At 36.0% G+C, this 22980-nt stretch overlaps 1 protein-coding gene across 6 annotated transcripts in view; it reads left to right on the top strand.

Annotated features, from left to right (window-relative positions):
* The window catches only part of TMEM68 (transmembrane protein 68), a 48233-nt gene that overhangs the window by 1868 nt on the left and 23385 nt on the right, over positions 1–22980 (top strand). For all 6 annotated transcript variants that reach the window (XM_038579331.1, XM_038579335.1, XM_038579333.1 and 3 more), the window contains exons 2-3: positions 7048–7092; positions 7881–8274. In XM_038579331.1, coding sequence (XP_038435259.1) covers positions 7950–8274 — 325 coding nt within the window. In that variant the 5' untranslated portion in view covers positions 7048–7092; positions 7881–7949. The remainder of the gene's footprint in view (positions 1–7047; positions 7093–7880; positions 8275–22980) is intronic.

The raw sequence follows: 22980 nt of genomic DNA, 5'->3' as shown, positions 1-22980 counted from the left end.
GAAGGTTTTCTAGGAAACAAAAATCCTCTGTTCTGATTTATTAGTTTTTGAAATACTCTTATTTTAAAATGTATAAAGTCAATTACAGTAAATGTTTCTCACCGTCAATATCAACATGGTGATACTTTCTTTATATGTGCTGCACAGTGTTTAGTTGTAGATGGGAAACGACCTGGAATTTTGATGATTAAAATATTGTATCTTAAAAAAATAAAATAAAATAAAATAAAATATTGTATCTTCCTCAAAACATCTTTTAACAATTATAGTTTTTTAAATAAATATTTTTATTCATTTATTTATTCATGAGAGACACACAGAGGGAGAGAGAGAGAGAGAGAGAGGCAGAGACACAGGCAGAGGGAGAAGCAGGCTCCATGCACCGGGAGCCCGACGTGGGATTCGATCCCAGGTCTCCAGGATCGCGCCCTGGGCCAAAGGCAGGCGCCAAACCGCTGCGCCACCCAGGGATCCCAACAATTATAGTTTTTAATTGGATTAAAGTAAATTAGTAAGGAGTCAAATAATAGCATATGATAAATTGGAGGGGGGAAAAGGGCTGGGCAGAAGTAGAAGGAAGACAGAGATTGCAATCTTAATATTTTCAGCCTTTTCATAAAAGAGAGAAATAGAAATATTAAAGAAGTTACAATGAAAACCAGAGTCGGAAGTGGGAGAATTGGGTTTTAATTTTGGTCCTTGGTTCTTCACTGAATTAATTTAGTATCTTTGGGCAAGTCAGCTTGGCTTTCTCTTTTTAACTGGTTTCTGCAAAATTAAGAAGTTGCATTCATTAAATTCTAAAGCCCTGTTTACATATTATCAAAAGTAAATATTTTATCAACTCAAAAGCTTGTTATTCAGACTCTTCAGTTCTTTAGTGGCACGTTTTAGGGCACTATCTTGGTGTCAGAGATTTGAATGAACACAGTTGAGGTTTATCTTTATTTAGCTGGTATTTGTCAGGTGACTACTATGTGTCAGGCATATTATTCTAAGACCTTTACATATATTTTCTCATATGATTTTGTATACTGATGTATCCTCTAGTGTTTAGAATAGTTATCAAGGGCAAACTATTTGGTTAATAAATATATGTTGAGTAAATGAATTAATAACCCAGTGATGTAAGTCTTGTCTGAGCCTCCCCTTTCCCTTTCTTAGACGCTGTATTCTGTCTCCTCTGGCCTAGTCAAGGACTGGTTCCAACAATTATTCCTTTCCTATATCGTCTATTTCTTACTCTCCTGTGACGCATTACCATTGGTATTAAAGACTGCTATATTTTCTCTCATCTTAAAACAGCAACAAACTTGACCCACATTCCTGTCTAGATAGTTACTACTTCTCTGTTCCTTTTTGCATCAGCATTCCTTTGAAGAATTGTCCATATTTGCTATTTCTAATTCATTTCCTCTTTCTTTTTCATGAATTTACTCCCCCTGTCTTTCATTCACCACTGTATCAAAATAGTTTTTAATTATCAGGGTTTGTTAGTGTCTCTGTGTTGTAAAAGCCAGTGATCAATGATCATTTCTTAGACGTCTCTGCATCGTTTGAAACAACTGAATAACTCATTTCTTCTTGAACCCTCTCTTTGACATGCAGGTTTCTACTCCCAGAAGGAGAATACTGGTTCTTCTTTGTTTTCTCAATGTCTAAAATGTTGAGTCCCTTGATGCTCAATCCTGGGGACTCTTTCATTGTATATTTCCTCCCTAAAAGTATCTTTTTTTAGTTTCAAGGTTTTCATGCAATCTGTATGTTGCCAGTTCCCAAATCCGTCTCTCCAACCCTGATCTTCCTGCTAATCTCCTGACCAGCTGCCTGTTGAAGGTCTTCACTTGGATGTCTGTAAGAATCTTAACATGTTCAAAACAGAATTCCTGATCTCCATCCTGCTCCCCAAATCTGTTCATAGTGTACCTCCATCTTTTCACAAGCAAGCTAATAATGATGACCATGACAGCAGTACTTACTTAGTGTTTATAAAGTGGAGAGTACTCTTCTTTTTTTTTTTTTTTTAACATATATTCTTCACTACAGTCTTACTAGACTGTTATTACTGTTATTATCCCCAATTCTGTTGGGGATAATATTATTATCCCCAATTCACAGATGGAGAAACTGAGGCAGATGTGATAAGTAAATTGCCTTGGTCACACAGTTAAGTGGCGAAGTTTCCTGGAATATAAACCCGCTTTGCCAAAAAACCATGTAGGCCTCCCAGACTTCTCTCACTCACTCTCATTCTGTACCTATTCATCAGCTATTCCTGTTGGCTTTATCTTCATGGTACATCCAGAAATTGATCATCTCTTACAGACCTTCACTCTGTCGCCCTTGTCTGAGCCACTTTATCATTCATTTCAATTATTGCCTTAACTTCCTATTTATTTGTCCCCTGTGCAGTGTAGTCTCAGCACAGCGGTCATTTAAACTCCCAAGTGAGGCATTCTCAATCTTCTGGTGCCTTCATCTCACTTAAGATAAAAGCAGGCCTATAAAGTTCTACAGTGCGACCCCTCTGCCCATTTCTGATTGCTCTCCCTATCACTCTTCTTCAGCCTGCTTCCTTGCCACTCCTCAGACCACACTACGTAAACACATCCTTTGTATTTCTCTTCCAAATACCCACATGGTTTGCATCCTCACTTCCTCAGGTCTCTGCTCAAATGCTTTCAGAGAGTCCTTCCCAGGCTACTGTATATCACATAGCAACCCCCCCTCCTACCCTCTTGCCTGCTATAGACCTCCATTCTTACCCTGCTGTAGATTTTTCTCCATAGCACCTACCATCACGTAATGTGGTATATGTACTATTATATGCCAGTTTTATAGATCTTAGCAAGTTGAGGCACAGTTGGGTTACTGTATATGCTCCTCTCAGTATCAAACAACTGGAGTCAGTCATGGAGACTGACCTGAGTGGTAAAAGGTTATGAAATTAGGGTCTGAGGAGGTGTTGAAAGAATTAAGGATTCTGACCAGAGAATGGGTTTTTGCAGCTCATCATAGCTGTGCTGAAACTTAAGAGTTTGTCTAATGGAAGAGGTTCTATGGTATAGAACTAGGTCCAGTAGGGAAGTTACAGTGAGGTAAGTATATGGAAGATCTTTTTAGTAGTTTGATGGATAGTTTTTTTTTTTTAAATTTATTTTTTATTGGTGTTCAATTTACTAACATACAGAATAACCCCCAGTGCCCGTCACCCATTCACTCCCACCCCCCGCCCTCCTCCCCTTCTACCACCCCTAGTTCGTTTCCCAGAGTTAGCAGTCTTTACGTTCTGTCTCCCTTTCTGATATTTCCCACACATTTCTTCTCCCTTCCCTTATATTCCCTTTCACTACTATTTATATTCCCCAAATGAATGAGAACATATAATGTTTGTCCTTCTCCGACTGACTGACTTCACTCAGCATAATACCCTCCAGTTCCATCCACGTCGAAGCAAATGGTGGGTATTTGTCATTTCTAATAGCTGAGTAATATTCCATTGTATACATAAACCACATCTTCTTTATCCATTCATCTTTCGTTGGACACCGAGGCTCCTTCCACAGTTTGGCTATCGTGGCCATTGCTGCTATAAACATCGGGGTGCAGGTGTCCCGGTGTTTCATTGCATTTGTATCTTTGGGGTAAATCCCCAACAGTGCAATTGCTGGGTCGTAGGGCAGGTATATTTTTAACTGTTTGAGGAACCTCCACACAGTTTTCCAGAGTGGCTGCACCAGTTCACATTCCCACCAACAGTGTAAGAGGGTTCCCTTTTCTCCGCATCCTCTCCAACATTTGTTGTTTCCTGCCTTGTTAATTTGCCCCATTCTCACTGGTGTGAGGTGGTATCTCATTGTGGTTTTGATTTGTATTTCCCTGATGGCAAGTGATGCAGAGCATTTTCTCATATGCATGTTGGCCATGTCTATGTCTTCCTCTGTGAGATTTCTCTTGATGTCTTTTGCCCGTTTCATGATTGGATTGTTTGTTTCTTTGCTGTTGAGTTTAAGAAGTTCTTTATAGATCTTGGAAACTAGCCCTTTATCTGATATGTCATTTGCAAATATCTTCTCCCATTCTGTAGGTTGTCTTTGAGTTTTGTTGACTGTATCCTTTGCTGTGCAAAAGCTTCTTATCTTGATGAAGTCCCAATAGTTCATTTTTGCTTTTGTTTCTTTTGCCTTCGTGGATGTATCTTGCAAGAAGTTACTATGGCCGAGTTCAAAAAGGGTGTTGCCTGTGTTCTTCTCTAGGATTTTGATGGAATCTTGTCTCACATTTAGATCTTTCATCCATTTTGAGTTTATCTTTGTGTATGGTGAAAGAGAGTGGTCTAGTTTCATTCTTCTGCATGTGGATGTCCAATTTTCCCAGCTCCATTTATTGAAGAGACTGTCTTTCTTCCAATGGATAGTCTTTCCTCCTTTATCGAATATTAGTTGCCCATAAAGTTCAGGGTCCACTTCTGGATTCTCTATTCTGTTCCACTGATCTATGTGTCTGTTTTTGTGCCAGTACCACACTGTCTTGATGACCACAGCTTTGTAGTACAACCTGAAATCTGGCATTGTGATGCCCCCAGATATGGTTTTCTTTTTTAAAATTCCCCTGGCTATTCGGGGTCTTTTCTGATTGATGGATAGTTTTGAAGATGGAATCAGACACCTTTTGATTTTTTTCTGTTCTGGAAGGGTTTAAATCAAAATCGAGGTTGACAGTTTAGAGGAGTTTCTTGCATGCAGCACTGGGCCACTGTTCAGGGACTACTTATGAAGATGGCCATGTAAACTCTCTCACGGGATGCCTGCCAATGCACTGTCCCTCTTCACTGTACTGTGTGTGTACTGTTTGTTTGATAAATCAGAATGTAATTGAGGATAAGTATAGTTCTAGTACCAGTTTGAGCGAGGGGATACTAAAGAAGGTTTTAAAACCATAAGATGCTATGATCCTATTAAAATCAGAAATGAGGTTAGGGTATTGGGGCAATTGTATTAAGCAATAAGGTTAGATCATCAAAACAATTGGTTTTTAGGCCTAGGAAAAGCTTCTTCTAACATATTTGAGAGGCTATCATAAATTTTAATTTATTTTATTTTTTAATTTATTAACAGTATTAAAATCTCTTTTTCTGTTGAGTTGTAATTCACCATAGCATTGACCATTTTAAAATGTATAACTTCAAGGTTGTATAACCATCACTACTATCTAATTCTGGAACCTTTTCATTATTCCCAAAAGACACCTCTGTTTCCATTAGCAGTCACTTGTCATTGCCCCCGGCAGCCACTTACCTTTTTGTTTCTATTCATTAGCCTATTCTGGGTATTTCATATAAATGGAATCATACAGAACGTGGCCTTTAGTGCCTGATTTTTTTTATCTAGTATGTTTTCAAGATTCATGCTATTGTAGCATGAACCAGTACCTCTTTCCTTTTTATGGCTGAATAATACTCTGTTGGAGGGGTGGAGCACATTTAGTTTATCCGTTTATCAGTTGATGGACATTTGTGTTGTTTTCACTTTTTGGTCATTAGGAGTAATTTTGCCATCAACATTCATATAGGAATTTTTGTGTGAATACATGCTTTTAGTTTTCTGGGATATATACCTAGGACTAGAATTGTTGAGTCATAAGGTATGTTTAGCTTTTCAAGAAACTGCCAAATGGATTTCCACAGTGTTTGCACATTTTACATTCCCACCAGCAATGTATGAAGATTCTAATTTTTCCACATCCTCATCAACACTTATTTTCCATTTTTGTGATTCCAGCTATCCTAGTGGGGGGAGCTCTCATTTTAAAAGTAACACATTTTGGTATGTTCATGTTGCCTTCTAAATGATCAAACCCTGATACATTATAAGGGTTCAAGTCTTTAGATGGACTAATTAGCATACGATGTAATTAAAGCCTGTATCATTGTATGGTGACAGATGTCAGCTACACTTGTGGTGAGCACAGCATAACATACAGAATTGTCAAATCACTGTGTTGCACACCTGAAATGAATGTGGCATTGTGTGTCACTAATACTTCAGTAAAAAAAAATAAATAAAGCCAGATTGTGGGCTTAATGTGTGTTGTGCTTCCCTTATGTTACCATAGCAGGCCTATATTTCTCAAAAGTAAATGCTCTTGGTTACAAGGGAATTAAATTAGACTAAATCTTCCATCCCTGGAGGAGTAAGTCAAAATGTATTCCCTGTTAATAAGTCAATCAGCAAGATAATCTTGGCATAAAGACAATGTATAACTGCTCTTGTATATTTGTCTCTCCCTCTCCCTCCATCCCTTTCTTTATTTACTCATTTCCTGTCTCATCTACAGAGGGTTTGAGATGATTTTTGTAAAGTTACATAGTATGAAGTAATGACAAATATCTCTTAAGAATAGAATCAGAACCAGAAAAAATAGGAATGAAGGAAAGAAATCTTGTGTAAAAGATCACGATCATAAGAGCTAGTGTAATTTTTTTTTTTAAAGATTTTATTTATTTATTCATAGAGACACAGAGAATGAGAGGCAGAGACACAGGCAGAGGGAGAAGCAGGCTCCATCCAGAGAGCCCGATGTGGGACTCTATCCAGGGTCTCCAGGATCACGCCCTGGGCTGCAGGCGGTGCTAAACCGCTGCGCCACCGGGGCTGCCCAGAGCTAATGTAATTATATATCATAAATCTTATTTGATATCAGCTTATTATCTGGAAAAGTTACTAAAAAGAGACATGATCAGTTATACATTTTACCTTCATACTTTTTCTCCTAAGAAATAAAGTTTTTTTATAGCTCTGAATTTAGAAAACAGTCTTAAGTGGGGCTTTATATAATGGAAGTAAACAGTGTTATAGAGCTATCTGCACTAAAGCATTGGTAACATGAGTCTAATTTTTAACTGTAATGCACTAGTGTGGGGCTAGGGCCATAACATTTGTCACACATTTATGAAATACTTATTTTATGGAACTATTAACTTGAGATATTAACAATTATTATTTTTTAAATCATATTTTTCTTCCATTTGTATACTTTGTTTTCCAGAATACTTACACTGAAGCTTGGGACAAGATATTTACCTAATTTCTGGTAAGTTAAGTGGCTGGTTTAGAGATAAGTGACATAAAGGGATGAAAGGGGAAAGGAGAGAAAATGAGTAGGAAAAATCAGAATCAGAGAGGGTGACAGAACATGAGAGACTCCTAACTCTGGGACAGGCACTGAGGAGGGCACTTGATGGGATGAGCGCTGGGTGTTATACTATATGTTGGCAAACCGAACACTAATAAAAAAATATACAAAAAAAAAGAGATAAGTGACATAAAATAATTGTATAGGTATCTTTTCAGTTGTTGAACACTTAGAAATTTTAGTGACTAAGATAAAAATGACACTGATAAAAATTTATTATTGCAGAATGTCAAAAGAATATTTTTTTGTAAACCTGCTTATAAAAGACAGTACCCAAAAATATATGTCATCATTTCCTAAAGAATTGGTTTACTTTTATTAAATCAAATATTGATGCTTTCTTTTGTGAAGAACAGTTATCTCAACATAACCTAGTTTAAGATACATTCAGTATGGTCCACTTAAGATGTAACTCAAATGATTAAGATCAATCCAAAATTTCATTCTTCATTAGGTTTATTTTCCTCTCTCAATTATAGCTTGTGAGTTATTTCAAAAGCTAAACCTGACATACAAATTAAACCTTATAATTTTCACATTGAAGTCTGTAACAAAGTTAACCAAGTTAACTATTAACAATCTACTCATTTTTCATATTAAGAAATGATTCTATGTAATATTAATATAGACTAAAACATTTTTTTCAGCTGTGAAGAGAATAACATTGTATTATGTTTCCCTTCTAGTGGCCAAATTAAAGACCTACCATGACAATGAAGAAAGAGACCAAATTTGTCATTTTCACCTAAAGAAAAATGATAGACAAAAATCAAACCTGTGGTACAGGACAGGATTCTATGCCCTATATGACTTGTCTGATTCACATACTTGAAGAATGGTTTGGTGTGGAGCAGTTGGAGGACTATTTGAATTTTGCAAACTACCTCCTTTGGGTTTTTACACCACTAATACTTTTAATACTTCCTTACTTTACTATTTTTCTTCTCTATCTTACTATTATTTTCTTACACATTTATAAGAGGAAGAATGTATTGAAAGAAGCCTACTCTCATAATTTATGGGATGGCGCAAGGAAGACGGTGGCAACTCTTTGGGATGGACATGCAGCAGTTTGGCATGGTAAGCAAGATTACTTTGTGGTCTGTATGTGGCTATTCATGAGTATGGCACTGAAACTGTATCGTTTTCCCATTTTATTGATCGACACTGAAAAATATAGGGGATATTTACTATTTCCTTTTATCTCTTTGCATACATTGTGTATATATAAAAATGTCTTTCTTAACATGAGTTTTTCCAAGCATATTAGTTTCCATTAAACAACCATACAACAGGCTATTTCTATAACCTAAAATATTAAAATTTGTATGTAAGCTATCTAAAAGACTAAGAAACTAGTTAAAGCTGTATAGAAACCTATTTCAAAAATGCTTTAGTTATTTAGAACTTAATTCCATTTTGTTCAAAATAAGTTTGACTTTCCTAGTGTAGAGATTTTTAGGAAAATGAGTATTAACTGATAATATTAAATATAATTAGTATACCAAAATCTACCCATTTCCTGTTTGATTCATTTCAGAGGTCATATGTCTCTTGAATAAATGAATAGCAACAAGTTTCTCTCCAGGATATTCATTCTTTATCATTTGAGAGATTGTGGTGTTCTATATTTAATGATTGGCCGTCTTTGGCTATTACGAAAATTGCCCTCTTGTATAGCCTTTTATCAAGGACTTGATGTTTTTCTTTACCAATTTTTGTCTTATTGGTCATTTTTGTGTTAGGACTATAAAAAAATACATAAAATTCGATAGGTGGGTAACAAAGGTGTACTTTCTATTTCATTTTGAGCATCAGAGTGGTTTCAGAAGGAAGCACAGATTTTGAAATAGATACCAGAGGTTACATATCAGGAAGTATAAGGCTTCTAATAGCAAAAGTCACCAGTAACATGCTTATTAGGCCACTGTGTCATCATTTTAATACTACATGCATTCTTTTTTTTTTTTTTTTTTTTGAAGAGTGTATTTATTTATTCATGAGAGACACAGAAAGAGAGGCAGAGACATAGGCAGAGGGAGAAGCAGGCTCCCTGCGAGGAGCCCGATGCAGGACTCCATCCCAGGACCCCAGGATCACGACCTGAGCCAAAGGCAGACGCTCAACCACTGAGCCACCCAGGTGCCCCTACCACATGCGTTTCTTATAAGTCTTTTTTGAGCACTTATTATGTTATACGCTGTTGAATGCTTACCATACATTCTTTTAGAACTTATGATAGATTCTACATATTGTCCCCATTTTACAGTTTTCCTGTGAGGAAGTTGAAGTTTGTCCTAGGTTTGGGAATTCAGGGTCAAAAGTAGTGGTATTCAGCAGGTTTACAAACAGGAGCCATATGCCTTTGATGTGTTGAATTTTGAATATTACTCATTAATGTTAATGCTCTTGCCAGTCTTTATGCATGGTTGTTTTACGTGAGATAAGATGATACTTCAGCATATCGTGTGTATGCATCTGAGAGACTGCATCTATGTAGACTGCTGTTGGTTCATTGTCTACAGTGACACAAAACTACAGTGGCATTGTTTATAATACTTGTGAATATATATATCCTTCTCCCAAATATACACCCCTATATTTCAGAATATTATATATCCTAAGGAATTTGGGTTTGTGTATATTTCAGGTCACATGATTTAATTTAGATAATTTCAAGCACTAAGCTTATTTTGTAATAGAGTATGTAATTTTGAGATTTTTTTTTTTGTCTTTCTAAGGTATATTTAAATATGCATTTATGGCTCAGAGGAAGTAAAATACATAGTTCTTAGCTCATTTTAATGTTTTTTTTTTATGGTAACTTAACATTATATTTTATTAGCTAAGTGACACTCTTTTAAAAGTGATTGTTCCTTATTCAACCATAAAAAATGAGGAAATCCTGCCATTTACAACATGGATGGACCTTGAAGGCATTATGCTAAGTGAGATAAGTCAGACAGAGATAAATACTGTATGATTTCACTTATATGTGCCATCTAAAAAAAAGAAAAAACCCAAACTCATAGAAAAAGAGGTCAGACTCACAGTTACCAGAGGCAGAAGATGGGGAAAGGTGAATTGGAGGAGGGTGGTCAAAAGTACAAACTTCCAGTTATTAGATAAATAAGTTCTAGGGATGTAATATACAACACGACTATAGTTAACACTGCTGTTCAATGTATAGTAAAGTTTTTAGGAATAAATCTTAAAAGAGTTTTTACATAAGAAAAAGTTTTTTCTTTATTTTTTTTTATCTATATGAGATGATGGATGTTAGCAGAACCTGCTGTGGTAAATCATTTCACAATATATGTAATTCAGACCATCATGCTCTATGCCTTTAACTTATACAGTGATACATACCAATTGCTTCTCAATAAAACTGGAAAAAATGATTTTCTTTGCCGTATTGTTAATGACATATATAAAAGGCATTTGTGTGCATATTTGGATTTTTGTATTTGGTGTCAAATCAGTTTTAATTTATGCTTTTTAAAGAATCTTCAAAGGAATTTTTTAACCAATAAAGGTGTTTATTGTAAAAAAAAAAATGTGGCAAAAAAACAAAGAAAATAATGGTCACCTAAAATTTACTATGCAGTTGCATTTTGTTAAAATTGTGGTGTGTTTATAATTTCTTACATGTGTTGCCAATTAGTATTTTTCATGTCACTAAGCCTTACTGACTTCTAATGACTACATGGAACTATATAAATCTTATAATGAATTTAGTCAGTTATCTGCTGAGCTATCATTTATTTATAACTTGTTTACTATAAATTTCTTTGTATAAGAATCTATCCACTGTTTTCTGTTTTGAAGTTGTATTTTATGTCATACTGTATATAATTTAAGTGCTCTGTCATTTTTCAAAAACCTCTTTTTAAAAAAAAAAGATTTATTTATTTGACAGGGAGTACAAGCAGGGGGAGCAGCAGGCAGAGGGAGAAAAAGGAGCAGGCTCCCTGCTGAACCAGAAGCCCTATGTGAGGCTGGATCCCAGAACTCTGGGATCATGACCTGAGCTGAAGACAGACACTTAACCCATTGAGCCACCCAGGCTCCACCCCTCCCCACAAAAATTATCTGATTCTTGTTTGCTGCATACCATAATTCCTATAGTAAATCAAGAAATATTAATTTGAGGTTTCTTAAATACCTATATTTGTAGGTAGTTTGCTTGGTGGTAGGTCAATGAAATCCTTACCCTCAAGTTAGCTTTTTAAACTATTAAAATTTTTGACTTATTTTTCAAAAACCATAATTCCTGGAAAATATGAATATTTTAAAAAGCCGTACTCGTAATATTTAATATTTCCCCTGAAAATTAATAGGATGAGAAAGAGTCCTCAGATATCTAAGTGTTTTTGAGAGAAGTAAAGCTATATATTTTAGCACAACTGTAAAGGTAATGAGGACTGTAACTTTCACTTTAGGAAAGTAAGGAATATTTCATTTTGAAGCTTTTAGTAGTTTATCTTGTTTTATTTCATATTTGTTTTACAAGGGAAATTTACTTTATTGTCTGAAAATATGTATGCTCACCTAATGCCATCGTAACTGGTTAAATTCATTGGCAGAATAAAATTTTTGAAAAATATGGTGGATAAATAGTTTGATCATAGTTACCGAGTTTTTTTTAATGGACAAACTTTTACTTTATATTCTATTACTTCATAAAAAAATAGATACATTTTATTCACTAAAGGGTCCTATAAATTAAACCATATGTAGCAAGATCTATGGGAAAATTAAATTGAGGTATTAAGAAATATTCCCTCTCTGCTTCAGTTGAAAAAGCATTTCCTTTAATCTCTTCTGTCTTTCATTGGGTGAGGGACTGCCTGAGTTCAAAACCAATGACTGGGGATCCCTGGGTGGCGCAGTGGTTTAGCGCCTGCCTTTGGCCCAGGGCGCGATCCTGGAGACCCGGGATCGAATCCCACGTCAGGCTCCCGGTGCATGGAGCCTGCTTCTCCCTCTGCCTGTGTCTCTGCCTCTCTCTCGCTCTCTCTGTGACTATCATAAATAAATAAAAATTAAAAAAAAAAAAAAAAAGAATCAAAACCAATGACTGGTTGGGTGGCCTTAACAAGTTACGTAACTTCCCCCCGCCCCTTCTCCTCTCTGCCTTTTGCAACAGTTATGATTTTTTAAAACTTTTTTTTTAAATTTAGAATTACAGAGAAGTTGCAAAATAGTACCAAGATTCTTGCATGTTTTTCACACAATTTCCTCTAATGTTAACATCTTATGTGACCATTTATACAGCTATTGAATTAATGATGTTACAATACCATTAACTAAACTACAGGCCTTATTCAAATCTTACCAGTTTTCTCACCAGTGTCCTTGTACCAGAATCCCATGCTGCATTTAGTGCCCTGTCTCCTCCAATATATGATGGTTATTTAGTTAGGTGTTTTGTTTTGTGTATCTTTTATGACCTTCACAGTTTTGAAGATGACTGCTCAATTATTTTGTAGACTCTCAATTTAGATATGTTTTCCATAATGTGACTGAAGTTACACATATTTACACCTATTTGACAAGAATACCACAAAAATGATGATGTATTCTTCTCAGTGCATCATATCAGAGGTACATGATGTTGGTATGTCTGATTACTGTTGAAACTAACTTTGATTATGTGGCTAAGGAGGTGTTTCCAGGTTTCTCTACCATAAAGTTGCTATTTTCTACTTGGTAATTGATAAATATTTTAGGGGAACTACTTAAAACTAACCTCCTCAAACAAGATATTTAATGTTTTGAACCTTATTTTCCTCATCTAGAAAATGGGTTGTAAGGATTCAGTGAAATTTCATGTAAAGTGGTATTTAGCATAATTTCTATTGCATACTAAATGTTTAATAAATGTTAGCTATCATAATTGTAGAGTATCTTTTTAAAAAAAGATTTATTTATTTGAGAGGGCGAGAGTACCTTCGTGCAAGCAGGGGGAAGGGCAGCAGGAGAGGGAGAGAATCTTGAGTACACTCCCGCTGAGCATGGAGGCTGAGCCAGGGCTCCATCTCTTGACTCTGAGATCATGACCTGAGCTGAAATCAAGAGTTGGACACTTAGCCAACTGAGCCACCCAGGTGCCCCAAAGGACATCTTCAATAATATGGAAGGCACCAAAATACATTGTCTGTGACTTGTTCATCATTATTATTTTTTAAAAAAGATTTTTATTTTATTTGGGGGCAGGGGGGAGAGAGAGAGCAAGAGCAGGGGGAGGGGCAGAAGGAGAGGGAAAAGCAGACTCCCTGCTGAGCAGGGAGCCCAATGTGGGACTGGATCCCAGGACCCTATGATTATGACCTGAACCAAAGGCAGATGCTTAACTGACTGAGCCCCGCAGGCTCCCCTATCTTGATCATTATTAAGTTCAACTTAACATACCTACTGTGTTCTGTCAGAGTCCCTGGTATTTTCAAGATATTTTTAGGTCATCAAATTTTTTACTATTATTTCTAGTAAGAAATGAATTTTGCTACTTAGTATACAAGCACATACGTATATACTGTTTCATGAAAAGTATATATACTTTCTACAGTGATCTGTTTTATTTTCATTTCTTATTTAAAAAGAAAAATGCTCATAACTCACTAAAGCGATTTCATAACTCACTAATAGATTATAAATAGCATTTGTAAGTCACAGATATAGCTTAGCATAGACGTATCTGTTGTATAAGTTGTAGTATAGGCCAAGAGCATGGACTTTGGAGTTAGACAAATATGGGTTTGCACTCTGGCCCTACCTGGGCCAAGGGGCCCCACTACTCAAAATATGCCACTCCCTCCCTAGACAGTGGCTGGATGGACAGTGACAATTAATTGCCATTGTGATTACTTTCTCTGAGCTTGTGTTGCTCATCAGACCCCCTAAGGATTGGTGTACTATAGGCAGGAGATGATAGGACTGCGCTTTGGAAGTAACCTTGGGAAGAGAGAATGATAGATTTAAGAGGTTTTAGAAGTAAAACGTACAGGACTTGGTAACCAGGTAAATATGGAGTCTTGAGGAAGAGCTTACGTGCCCTAAAGTTTCTACTTTTTTTTCTTTTTAAAGATTATTTATTTGAGAGAGAGCACGTGAAGGGGGGAGGGGCAGAGAGAGAGAAACCTAAGCAGACTCCATGCTGAATGCAGAGCTGGTTGCCAGGCTTCCTCCTATCAAGCTGAAATCATGACCCAAGCCAAAATCAAGAGTTGGACACTCAACTGACTGAGCCACCCTGGTGCCCCAAAAGTTTCTACTTCTGCTAGACAGGGAAACATTGGCCAGGAAACATTCCATTGAGACACAGTCATGTGAGTGGAACCATAAAGATGGGAAAGTATTTTTAGGGAGCCACATTTTGCTCAAATAATTCATGTAAGAATCTGTTTAATAAAACTTGATAGGCAATTGGGCTCTAAAACACCTTGAAAATGTTGGACTAGAGTGTTATCTACTGATGCTTTCTGAGCAGTGAGTGGTCTATCACATCTGTGACACAGTTAAATAATATATTTGGATTTCATATTTATTGCCACTGTGGTAAACCATAGTTTTAGTCAATAATTAACTGGATTTTTCTACTTTGAATCAGATGATTTGGTATTATATAAGTACAGTTATTTAATTCTTTTTTTAATATTCTGGAAGGCACGAAGGAACCTCAGGAATATTCTGTGTAGAATCCCTCAAAGAAGTATTTTTTTTTTCTCAAAAAATTTATCTGAGACAGTTGATTCTTTTGGTAACTTGAGACCACCTCATTGATTGTTCTGTAGAGCTAAAAGTCAATCTGATTACTTGAATTAGAGGTAGGTAAATGGAAAGAAATGTTAAAAGCAAACATAATCTCAAAATATTAAATTTGATTTTTAAAAACATTCTTTTAAGTCCATTTGAGATATTACCAAGTACTTTTTCTTTCAATACTAGAATCACAGTTATACTTAATTTCGTCCGTTTGGTGAAGACATTATAAACTACTTTAAAAATGAATTTTCTGCCCTAAAATTTACATTGAAGTCTATATTATTTGAATGTTTGTTTCTTGGCACATCAAATGGGGATAAACTTAAGGAAAGAAACAGTTTCAGGTTTTCATATTCTGGATTTTCCTTTTGTCTCTTACAAGTGAGTAGTGGGATTCTTGGGACAGCTGTTCTGTGTGTGGCAGTGTGGCTTTAGGAGCTTGCTTTCTTTTCTGCTCTAGCCACTTGAGATTTCCTTTCTCTTTACCTTCCTTTTACTCTGAGTCTAATTCTGCCTTTGGCCTCTAAATGCTTGTTTCCCGCCCCCCCCTTGTTTTTTGTTTTTTTGGTTTTTTTTGAGAAAGATTTCTCCATTTTTATTTAACTGAATGAATTAGAGTATAAGCCATAGTTGGTGTTTCTTTTATGCCATGAAAAAATAGTAGTAACAAAAACAATTTATCACTTTATAATTTTCTTTCCTTTTCAAAATTGAGATATAATTAACATTCTATCACACTAGGTATACAATGTAGTGATTTAGTATTTGCATATGTGTGAAATGATCACCACAATAAGTCTGGTTAAAATATGAAATGATCACCACAATAAGTCTGGTTAAAATACATCATCGTACACTATGATGCCACTGTGACAAAAATTTTGTTTTCCTGTGATGAGGACTTTTAAGATCTCTTAGCAATCTTCAAATATACTATAGTATTACTATAGTCACCATGCTGTACATTATATCACCATGACTTATTTATTTTATAACTAAAGTTTGTATCCCTTGACCCCATTTTGCCCACTCCCATCTCCTGCCTTTGGCAACCTCCAATCTGTTCTCAGTGAGCTCTGTTTTTTTGTTTGTTGTTTTTAAAGTCCACATATAAGGAAGATTGTATGGTATTTATCTTTCTCTTTCTAACTTATTTTACTGAGCATAATGCCCTCAAGTTCCATCTGTGTTGTCACAGATGATATAAGATATCATTCTTTTTTTATATGTGGATAGTATTCCATTGTATGTATATATGCTGTATCTTCTTTATCCATTTATTCATTCGTGGACACTTAGATTGTTTTTATATCTTGGCTGTTGTAAATAATTCTGTAGTGAACATTGGGATGCAGATGTTGTTTTGAATTAGTGTTTTTATTTTCTTTGGATAAATACCCAGAAGTGGAATTGCTGGATGGTGTGGTAGTTCTATTTTTAACTTTCTGGGGATCCTCCAGACTGTTTTCCCTAGTGGTTGTACTAATTTACATTCATACCAACGGTGCAAGAGGGTTCCCTTTTCTCCATATCCTTGCCAACACTTGTTATTTCTTGACTTCTTAATAATAGCTATTGTAACAGATATGAGATGATAACTCATAATACTTTTGATTTGCATTTCCCTGATTAGTGATGTCATTCATGTACTGGTTGGTATTCTGTATATCTTTGTAAAATATCTGTTTAGATTTTGTCCATTTTTAAAATGATTGCTTTTTTTTGCTATTTTTGAGTTGTATGAGTTTTTTGTATTTTGCATATTAACTGCTTATCAGACACATGATTTGCAAATGTCTTCTCCCTTTCAGTAGGTTGCCTTTTCATTTCGTTGATGATTTCCTTTGCCATGCAGAAGCATTTAGTTTGATGTAGTCCCATTTGTGTATTTTTGGTTTTGTTGCCTTTGATTTTGGAATCAGGTGTAAAAAATCATTGCCATGTCTAATGTCATGGAGTTTACTGGCTATGTCTTCTAGTTCTGTGGTTTCAGGTCTTAACATTCAAATCTTTAATCCATTTTGCATTAATTTTTGTGTATGAGGAAGATAGTAGTCTAGTTTTATTCTTTTGAATGTGACCACCCACTTTTCCCAACACTGTTTATTGAAGAGATTATTCTTTATCCATTGCTTATTCTTGGCTCTTTTGTCAAAAATTAATTGACCATATATGTGTGGGTTTATTTCTGTTCTCTATTCTGTTCTGTTGATCTATGTGTCTTTTTTTATTTATTCATGAGAGACACAGAGAGAGAGAGAGAGAGAGAAGGGGGGGCGGGGAGAGGCAGAGACACAGGCAGAGGGAGAAGCAGACTCCATGCAGGGAGCCCAACGTGGGACTTGATCTCAGGTTTCCAGGATCAGGCCCTGGGCCAAAGGCTGTGCTAAACCGCTGAGCCACCCGGGCTGCCCTATATGTGTTTTTATCTCAGTACCATAAGGTTTTGATTACTATAGATTTGTAACATAGTTTGAAATCAGGTAACATGACACCCCCAGTTTTGTTCTTTCTCATGATTGCTTTGGCTCTTTGACATCTTCTGTGGTTTCACAAAAATATTTGGGATTGCTTGTTTCATTTCTCTGAAAAATGCCATTGAAATTTTCATAGGGATTGCATTGAATCTATGGATTGCTTTGGCTGGTATGAACATTTTAACAATATTAATTCTTCCAATACATGAGCATGGAATATCATTCCATTTATTTGTATCTTCTTCAGTTTATTTTATTAATACCTTAGTTTTCAGTGTATAGATCTTTTACCATCTTGGTTAAATTTATTCTGATATTTTATTCCTTTTCATGTAATCTTAAATGAAATTGTTAACTTAATCTCTTTTTTGATAGTTTATTAGTGTATAGAAACACAACAGATGTCTGTATATTGATTTTGTGTTCTGCAACTTTACTGAATTTTATTCTAACAGTTTTTTAATGGAGTCTTTAGGGTTTCCTGTAAAGAATATCATGTCATTGGGCAGATGTGTCTCTCATGAATAAATAATTAAATCTTAAAAAAAAAAAGAATATCATGTCATTTATAAATAGTGACAGTTTTACTCCTTCCTTTCCAATTTGGATGCTTTTTATTTCTTGTTCTTGCCTAATTATTCTGGCTAGGATTTCTAGTACTATGTTGAATAAAAGTAGTGAGAGTGGGCATCCTTGTCTTGTTTCTGATCTTAGAGGAAAAGCTTTCAGTTTTTCACTGTTGAATATGATGTTAGCTGTGGGCTTGTCATATATGTTGAGATATGTTGCCTCTACACTTTGTTGAGAGTTTTTATCATAAGTGGATACTGAACTCTATCATAATGCTTTTTCTGCATCTACTGAGATGATAATATGATTTTTATTCATTTTGTTAATGTAGTGTATCACATTGATTTGTAAATGTTGAATCATTTTTACATCCCTATAATCAATTCCACTTGGTCATAGTATATGATTTTTTTAATGCACTGCAGAATTTGATTTGCTGATATTTTGTTGAAGATTTATATATATATATATATATATGTTCATTAAGGATATTAGCCTGTAACTTTCTTATTTTGCAATGTCCTTGTCTGGTTTTGGTATCAAGGTAATGTTGGCCTTGTAAAATGAGTTTGGAAGAGTTCTCTCCTCTTCTGTTTTCTGGAAGAGTTTGAGAAGGAATGATATTAATTCCTCTTTGAATGTTTGATAGGATTCACTGGTGAAGGCATCCTGGACTTTTGTTTGTTGGGAGCTTTTTGATTATTAATTCAATCATATTACTAGTAATTGGTCTGTTCAGATTTTGTTTCTTCACAATTCAGTCTTGGAAGGTTGAATTTATCCATTTCTTGTAGGTTGTCCAGTTTCCTGGCATATATTGTTCATATTAGTCTCTTATCCTTTGTATTTCTGTGGTATCAGTATTAAAGTCCCCTCTTTGAGTTCTGATTTAATTTTTTTTGAGTACTCTCTTTTTCTTGGTGAGTCTAGCTGAAGATTTGACAATTTTGATGATCTTTCCAAACAACTATCTCTTGGTTTTATCGATCTTTTGTATTGTCTTTTTAGTCTTTATTTCACTTACTTCCTCACTAATCTTTGTTTTCTTCCTTCTCCTAACTTTGTTCTTTTTATGGTTTCTTGAGATGTTGTTGGGTTGTTTATATGAGATTTTTCATGTTTTCTTAAGATAGGCATTTATCACTATGAACTTTCCTCTTAGAACTGATTTTGCTATATCCCATAAGTTTTGTTATGGTATATTTTCATTTTCATCTGTCTCAAAGTAATTTTTATTCTCTTGACTTCTTCATTGACTCATTGGTTGTTTAGTAGGCATTTTTCTTTTTGCTGGGACCAGCTGAGGCTGAGGTCTGTAATGGCACCTGTCAGCAGTGAGATGGGAAGGAAAAACATCTTATGAGTAGAGCCATGATCACATTTCATCTGCTACTCGGGGTATAAGTTCCCACTCTTGTGATAAAATATGCAGGATATTTTCCTCTAAAGCATTGTGGAGCTTACTTAAATCTTTCATATTCTCCACAAATACCAATAGCACAAGATTGCTATAAAAAATGTGTTGGTATAGTAGTGTAAAGGGCAGTAGGCAAGTTAATCTCTTTAACTGGCAGAGAAGCAAGTATGGACAGGACAGGAAGGCAGCTTAAACTGGGTCATGTTAGAAGGAAGCCTTCAGAAACCATCCCCCTCCCCATCTCTACCAGCCTTTCATCTATATCATTTGCTTTGCTTCCCTTGCTGAAACTTGTTCCCCTCACAATGACTTGGAATAGGGTTAACAAGGAGAGATAAGTGGCATGAGTCTTTAATTTTATTTGTAGTAGAGGAGAGATGTTTTCTTGACTTCTAGTTCAAATTTCTCATCAGTTTTTTTCCTGCATGTAGTAGTTAGATTCTATAAAATCATTTTTGTTTTTGATGAATAAAATGGGTGGAGTTTCTAATGTATAATTTATGTTTGTGAATGAAACAGAAGTTTGCAACATTAGTAAGTTATCCATTTGCATATAACAGTTTATTTATTTAAAGATTTTATTTATTTGAGAGAGAACACAAGCAGAGAGAGCTGCAGAGGGGGAAGGAGAAGCACGCTCCCAGTTGAGCAGGGAGCCCTGTGGGCTTGATCCTAGGACCAAGGATAATGACCAGTGCCAGTGCCGAAGGCAGACGCTTAACCAACTGAGCCACCCAGGTGCCTCTGTATATGTTTAAATGATGTTTTATTTTGCATTGGGTCAAGAGTTTCTTAAGAGTTTTCTTATTTTTATCAATAAATTATTTTAGTATATGTGCTGCCAAAGCACACACTCAATGAATTATTTTATGCCTTTAATTTTACCTTAGATTGTATTATCTCAGGGAATATGTAACTTAATTGATGTCTCCTACCCTGGGCCTCTTCAGTAATCCCCTTTTTCTGTTCATTCCCCTGTTTACAACCTGCTGGTAACAAGTAGAATCTCATACTCCTGTGAAACTACTCTCTATCAAGCTTACACGGAAGGGTCCAGATTGTGCTTTAGAAACTAGTAGTTTCAATAAAGTGTGCTTGATGTTTCACAGATGTGTGTCTCTTTGGATAGCCTTGATTAATAATCAAAAATAGTCTTAAGTTTTAATATTGTCTGTTCGGTTATAACCCAAAAGTTCTTTTTATTTTATAGATTCTATGATTCTAGGATTTTACATGGTTTTTCCATAGAAGGCAATGACTATTGCTTTTATTTATAGACTTTTTAAAAATTAATATTCCAAGTATTGTACAAAGAACTTATTTTCCTACGTCATTTGACTATAAGTGCCTACGTTACTCTCTCTTTAAATATACATTTTTAGTATATATCTCCTACAAACAAGGATGTTCTCCTACTTAATCTCAATAAAACTGTTAAAATCAGGAAATTAACATGGATATGTTACTAATCCTTAGATCTCATTCAAGTATTTGTCTTTCCATTTTCTCATTGTTTTCATAATTTCCTTCTATCTGCTGAAATTTTTTTAAAGATTTATTTATTTATTTTAGAGAGAGTATGCATGTAAGGGGGGGGAGGGAGAGCAAGTCTTAAGCAGACTCCATTCTGAGTGCAGAGCCCAATATGGGGCTCGATTTCACAACCCTGAGATGACCTGAGCCAAAACCAAGACTGGGATGCTCAACCTACCATGCCACTCAGGCACCTCCAATCTGCTAAAATTACGAATCTGATTATATATGTATTTAATTTTCTGCTAAGTCCTTTTAATGTATTAACCATGGTTATTTTAAAGTTATTATCTGATAATTTAAACATTTTGGTCTGTGCTTTTGACTTAAACAGTCTCTTGACAATGGATTTTTTTCTTGATGTTTTTTATGTTTCATAATTTCTTTTTATTGAATTCGGGCATTGCTTCTAAAAGAACAGTAGAGAATGAGGTAAATAGTATTTATAACTGAAAATTGACCTTTTTCTGTCAGGCCATTAGTGAATGGGGTAGACTTTAATTCAGTATACTCTGTAGTTAAATTCGGTTTGAGGGGCAGCCTGGGTGGCTCAGCGGTTTAGCGCCGCCTTCAGCCCAGGGTGTGATCCTGGAGACCTGGGATCGAGTCCCACGTCGGGCTCCCTGTATGGAACCTGCTTCTCCCTCTACCTGTGTCTCTGCCTCTCTTTCTCTCTGTGTCTCTCATGAATAAATAAATAAAATCTTTAAAAAATTAAAAATTAGAAAAAATAAATTGGGTTTGAGTTTTGTTGTAGCTCTAGGTAGGCACCTTCAGCACAGACTGCAAAATCCTGCTGCTACCTTTTGCATTGGTATAGGGCCTGCAGTGCCAGAGGGTTTTTCTCCATGGTCCTCCTCCATCTTCAATCCATTATACCTACATCACATTGGGGTTTCTCTTTGCCTTTACTTATAACTCCATGTGAGTCTTGTGGTGAGATGGGGATGGCAGGGGCAACTCTTCAATTTTCTTGGTTTAGCCAGAATTGTACACAGGCCTTGTCTGCCTCAGACTAAGGTGTGAGGCGTTCTCAATGTATCTTTGCCTCTTCCCAGTGGAGGGAAAATGCCTTGTATAGGTGAGAGTATGGAGTTGGCAGCCAGTTCCTTGCTCTTCCTTCCAGTCATAGCAGATCTCTGCTTGATGTTATTTCAGAACCTGGGCTTACTTTCTTCCTCCCAGAGGTGGATGCTTTGGCTTCTGCCTTTTCCTAGCAGTAATGGACCTTTGCTTGGGGTAGAATGAGGCAAGGATGAGGGGATGGGTAGTAAGTTCTGTCCTTTCTACCATCAGATATTTTTGCATATGCCCTTTTCTTTGAGGGGATGGAAGAGTTTCCTTTACCTCTCTGTGTTGAGTTTCGCTTTTCCAAGAGAAGCTTCTGAGAAGCAAGTGGGTTTTGTTCTCTATCCCATTTGCAGGGGCTCTCTTGGATCTCTTCTCTGCCATGCCCCTACTTTTTCTTTTAAGCACCTATTGAGGCCTGTGGAGGAATGTTGTTGAGTGTGGACTCTTGTTTGTGTCTGGGATACCCAGGGATTCTACACTCAGTGGTCACCTGTACTTGGCCTTTAAATTTGTTAACATTTCAGTTATTTTCTTGCCTTTTAGGACACCTACATCTTCCTTCCATACTCAGTTTGTCTCTCAGTAGAGGGGCTTGTCACCCATTGGAGCTGTCAGTTCTCCTGATTGAGGTTTCCGACATCCTGCTTTTTCTTTTAGGATGGGAGCAAGGTTCTCTTACGGCTATAGTTTATTCTGGTTTTCTCCTTTTCTATTTTTGTAGCCGCCATCTCCAACAGTGAGACACCAGGCTAACATTATCCTTAATGTGTAGACTTATTTGACCAATCCTCCTGTATGTAACTAACCTCTTATTACTGCTGCCATCCTCTGCCACTCATGGATACATTCTTATCCCATTCGGGCTGATACCCCATACTAGGCCACTGAAGTGTCTGGATGCTACCCTGTAACCCTTATGCTTAATCTCACCCTGGATCCCCTCCCATTCCCACT

The sequence above is a fragment of the Canis lupus genome, chromosome 29 (assembly GCF_011100685.1).
Source record: "Canis lupus familiaris isolate Mischka breed German Shepherd chromosome 29, alternate assembly UU_Cfam_GSD_1.0, whole genome shotgun sequence".
Taxonomy (NCBI): Eukaryota; Metazoa; Chordata; class Mammalia; order Carnivora; family Canidae; genus Canis; species Canis lupus.
This window is presented reverse-complemented; position numbering and strand designations above follow the sequence as displayed.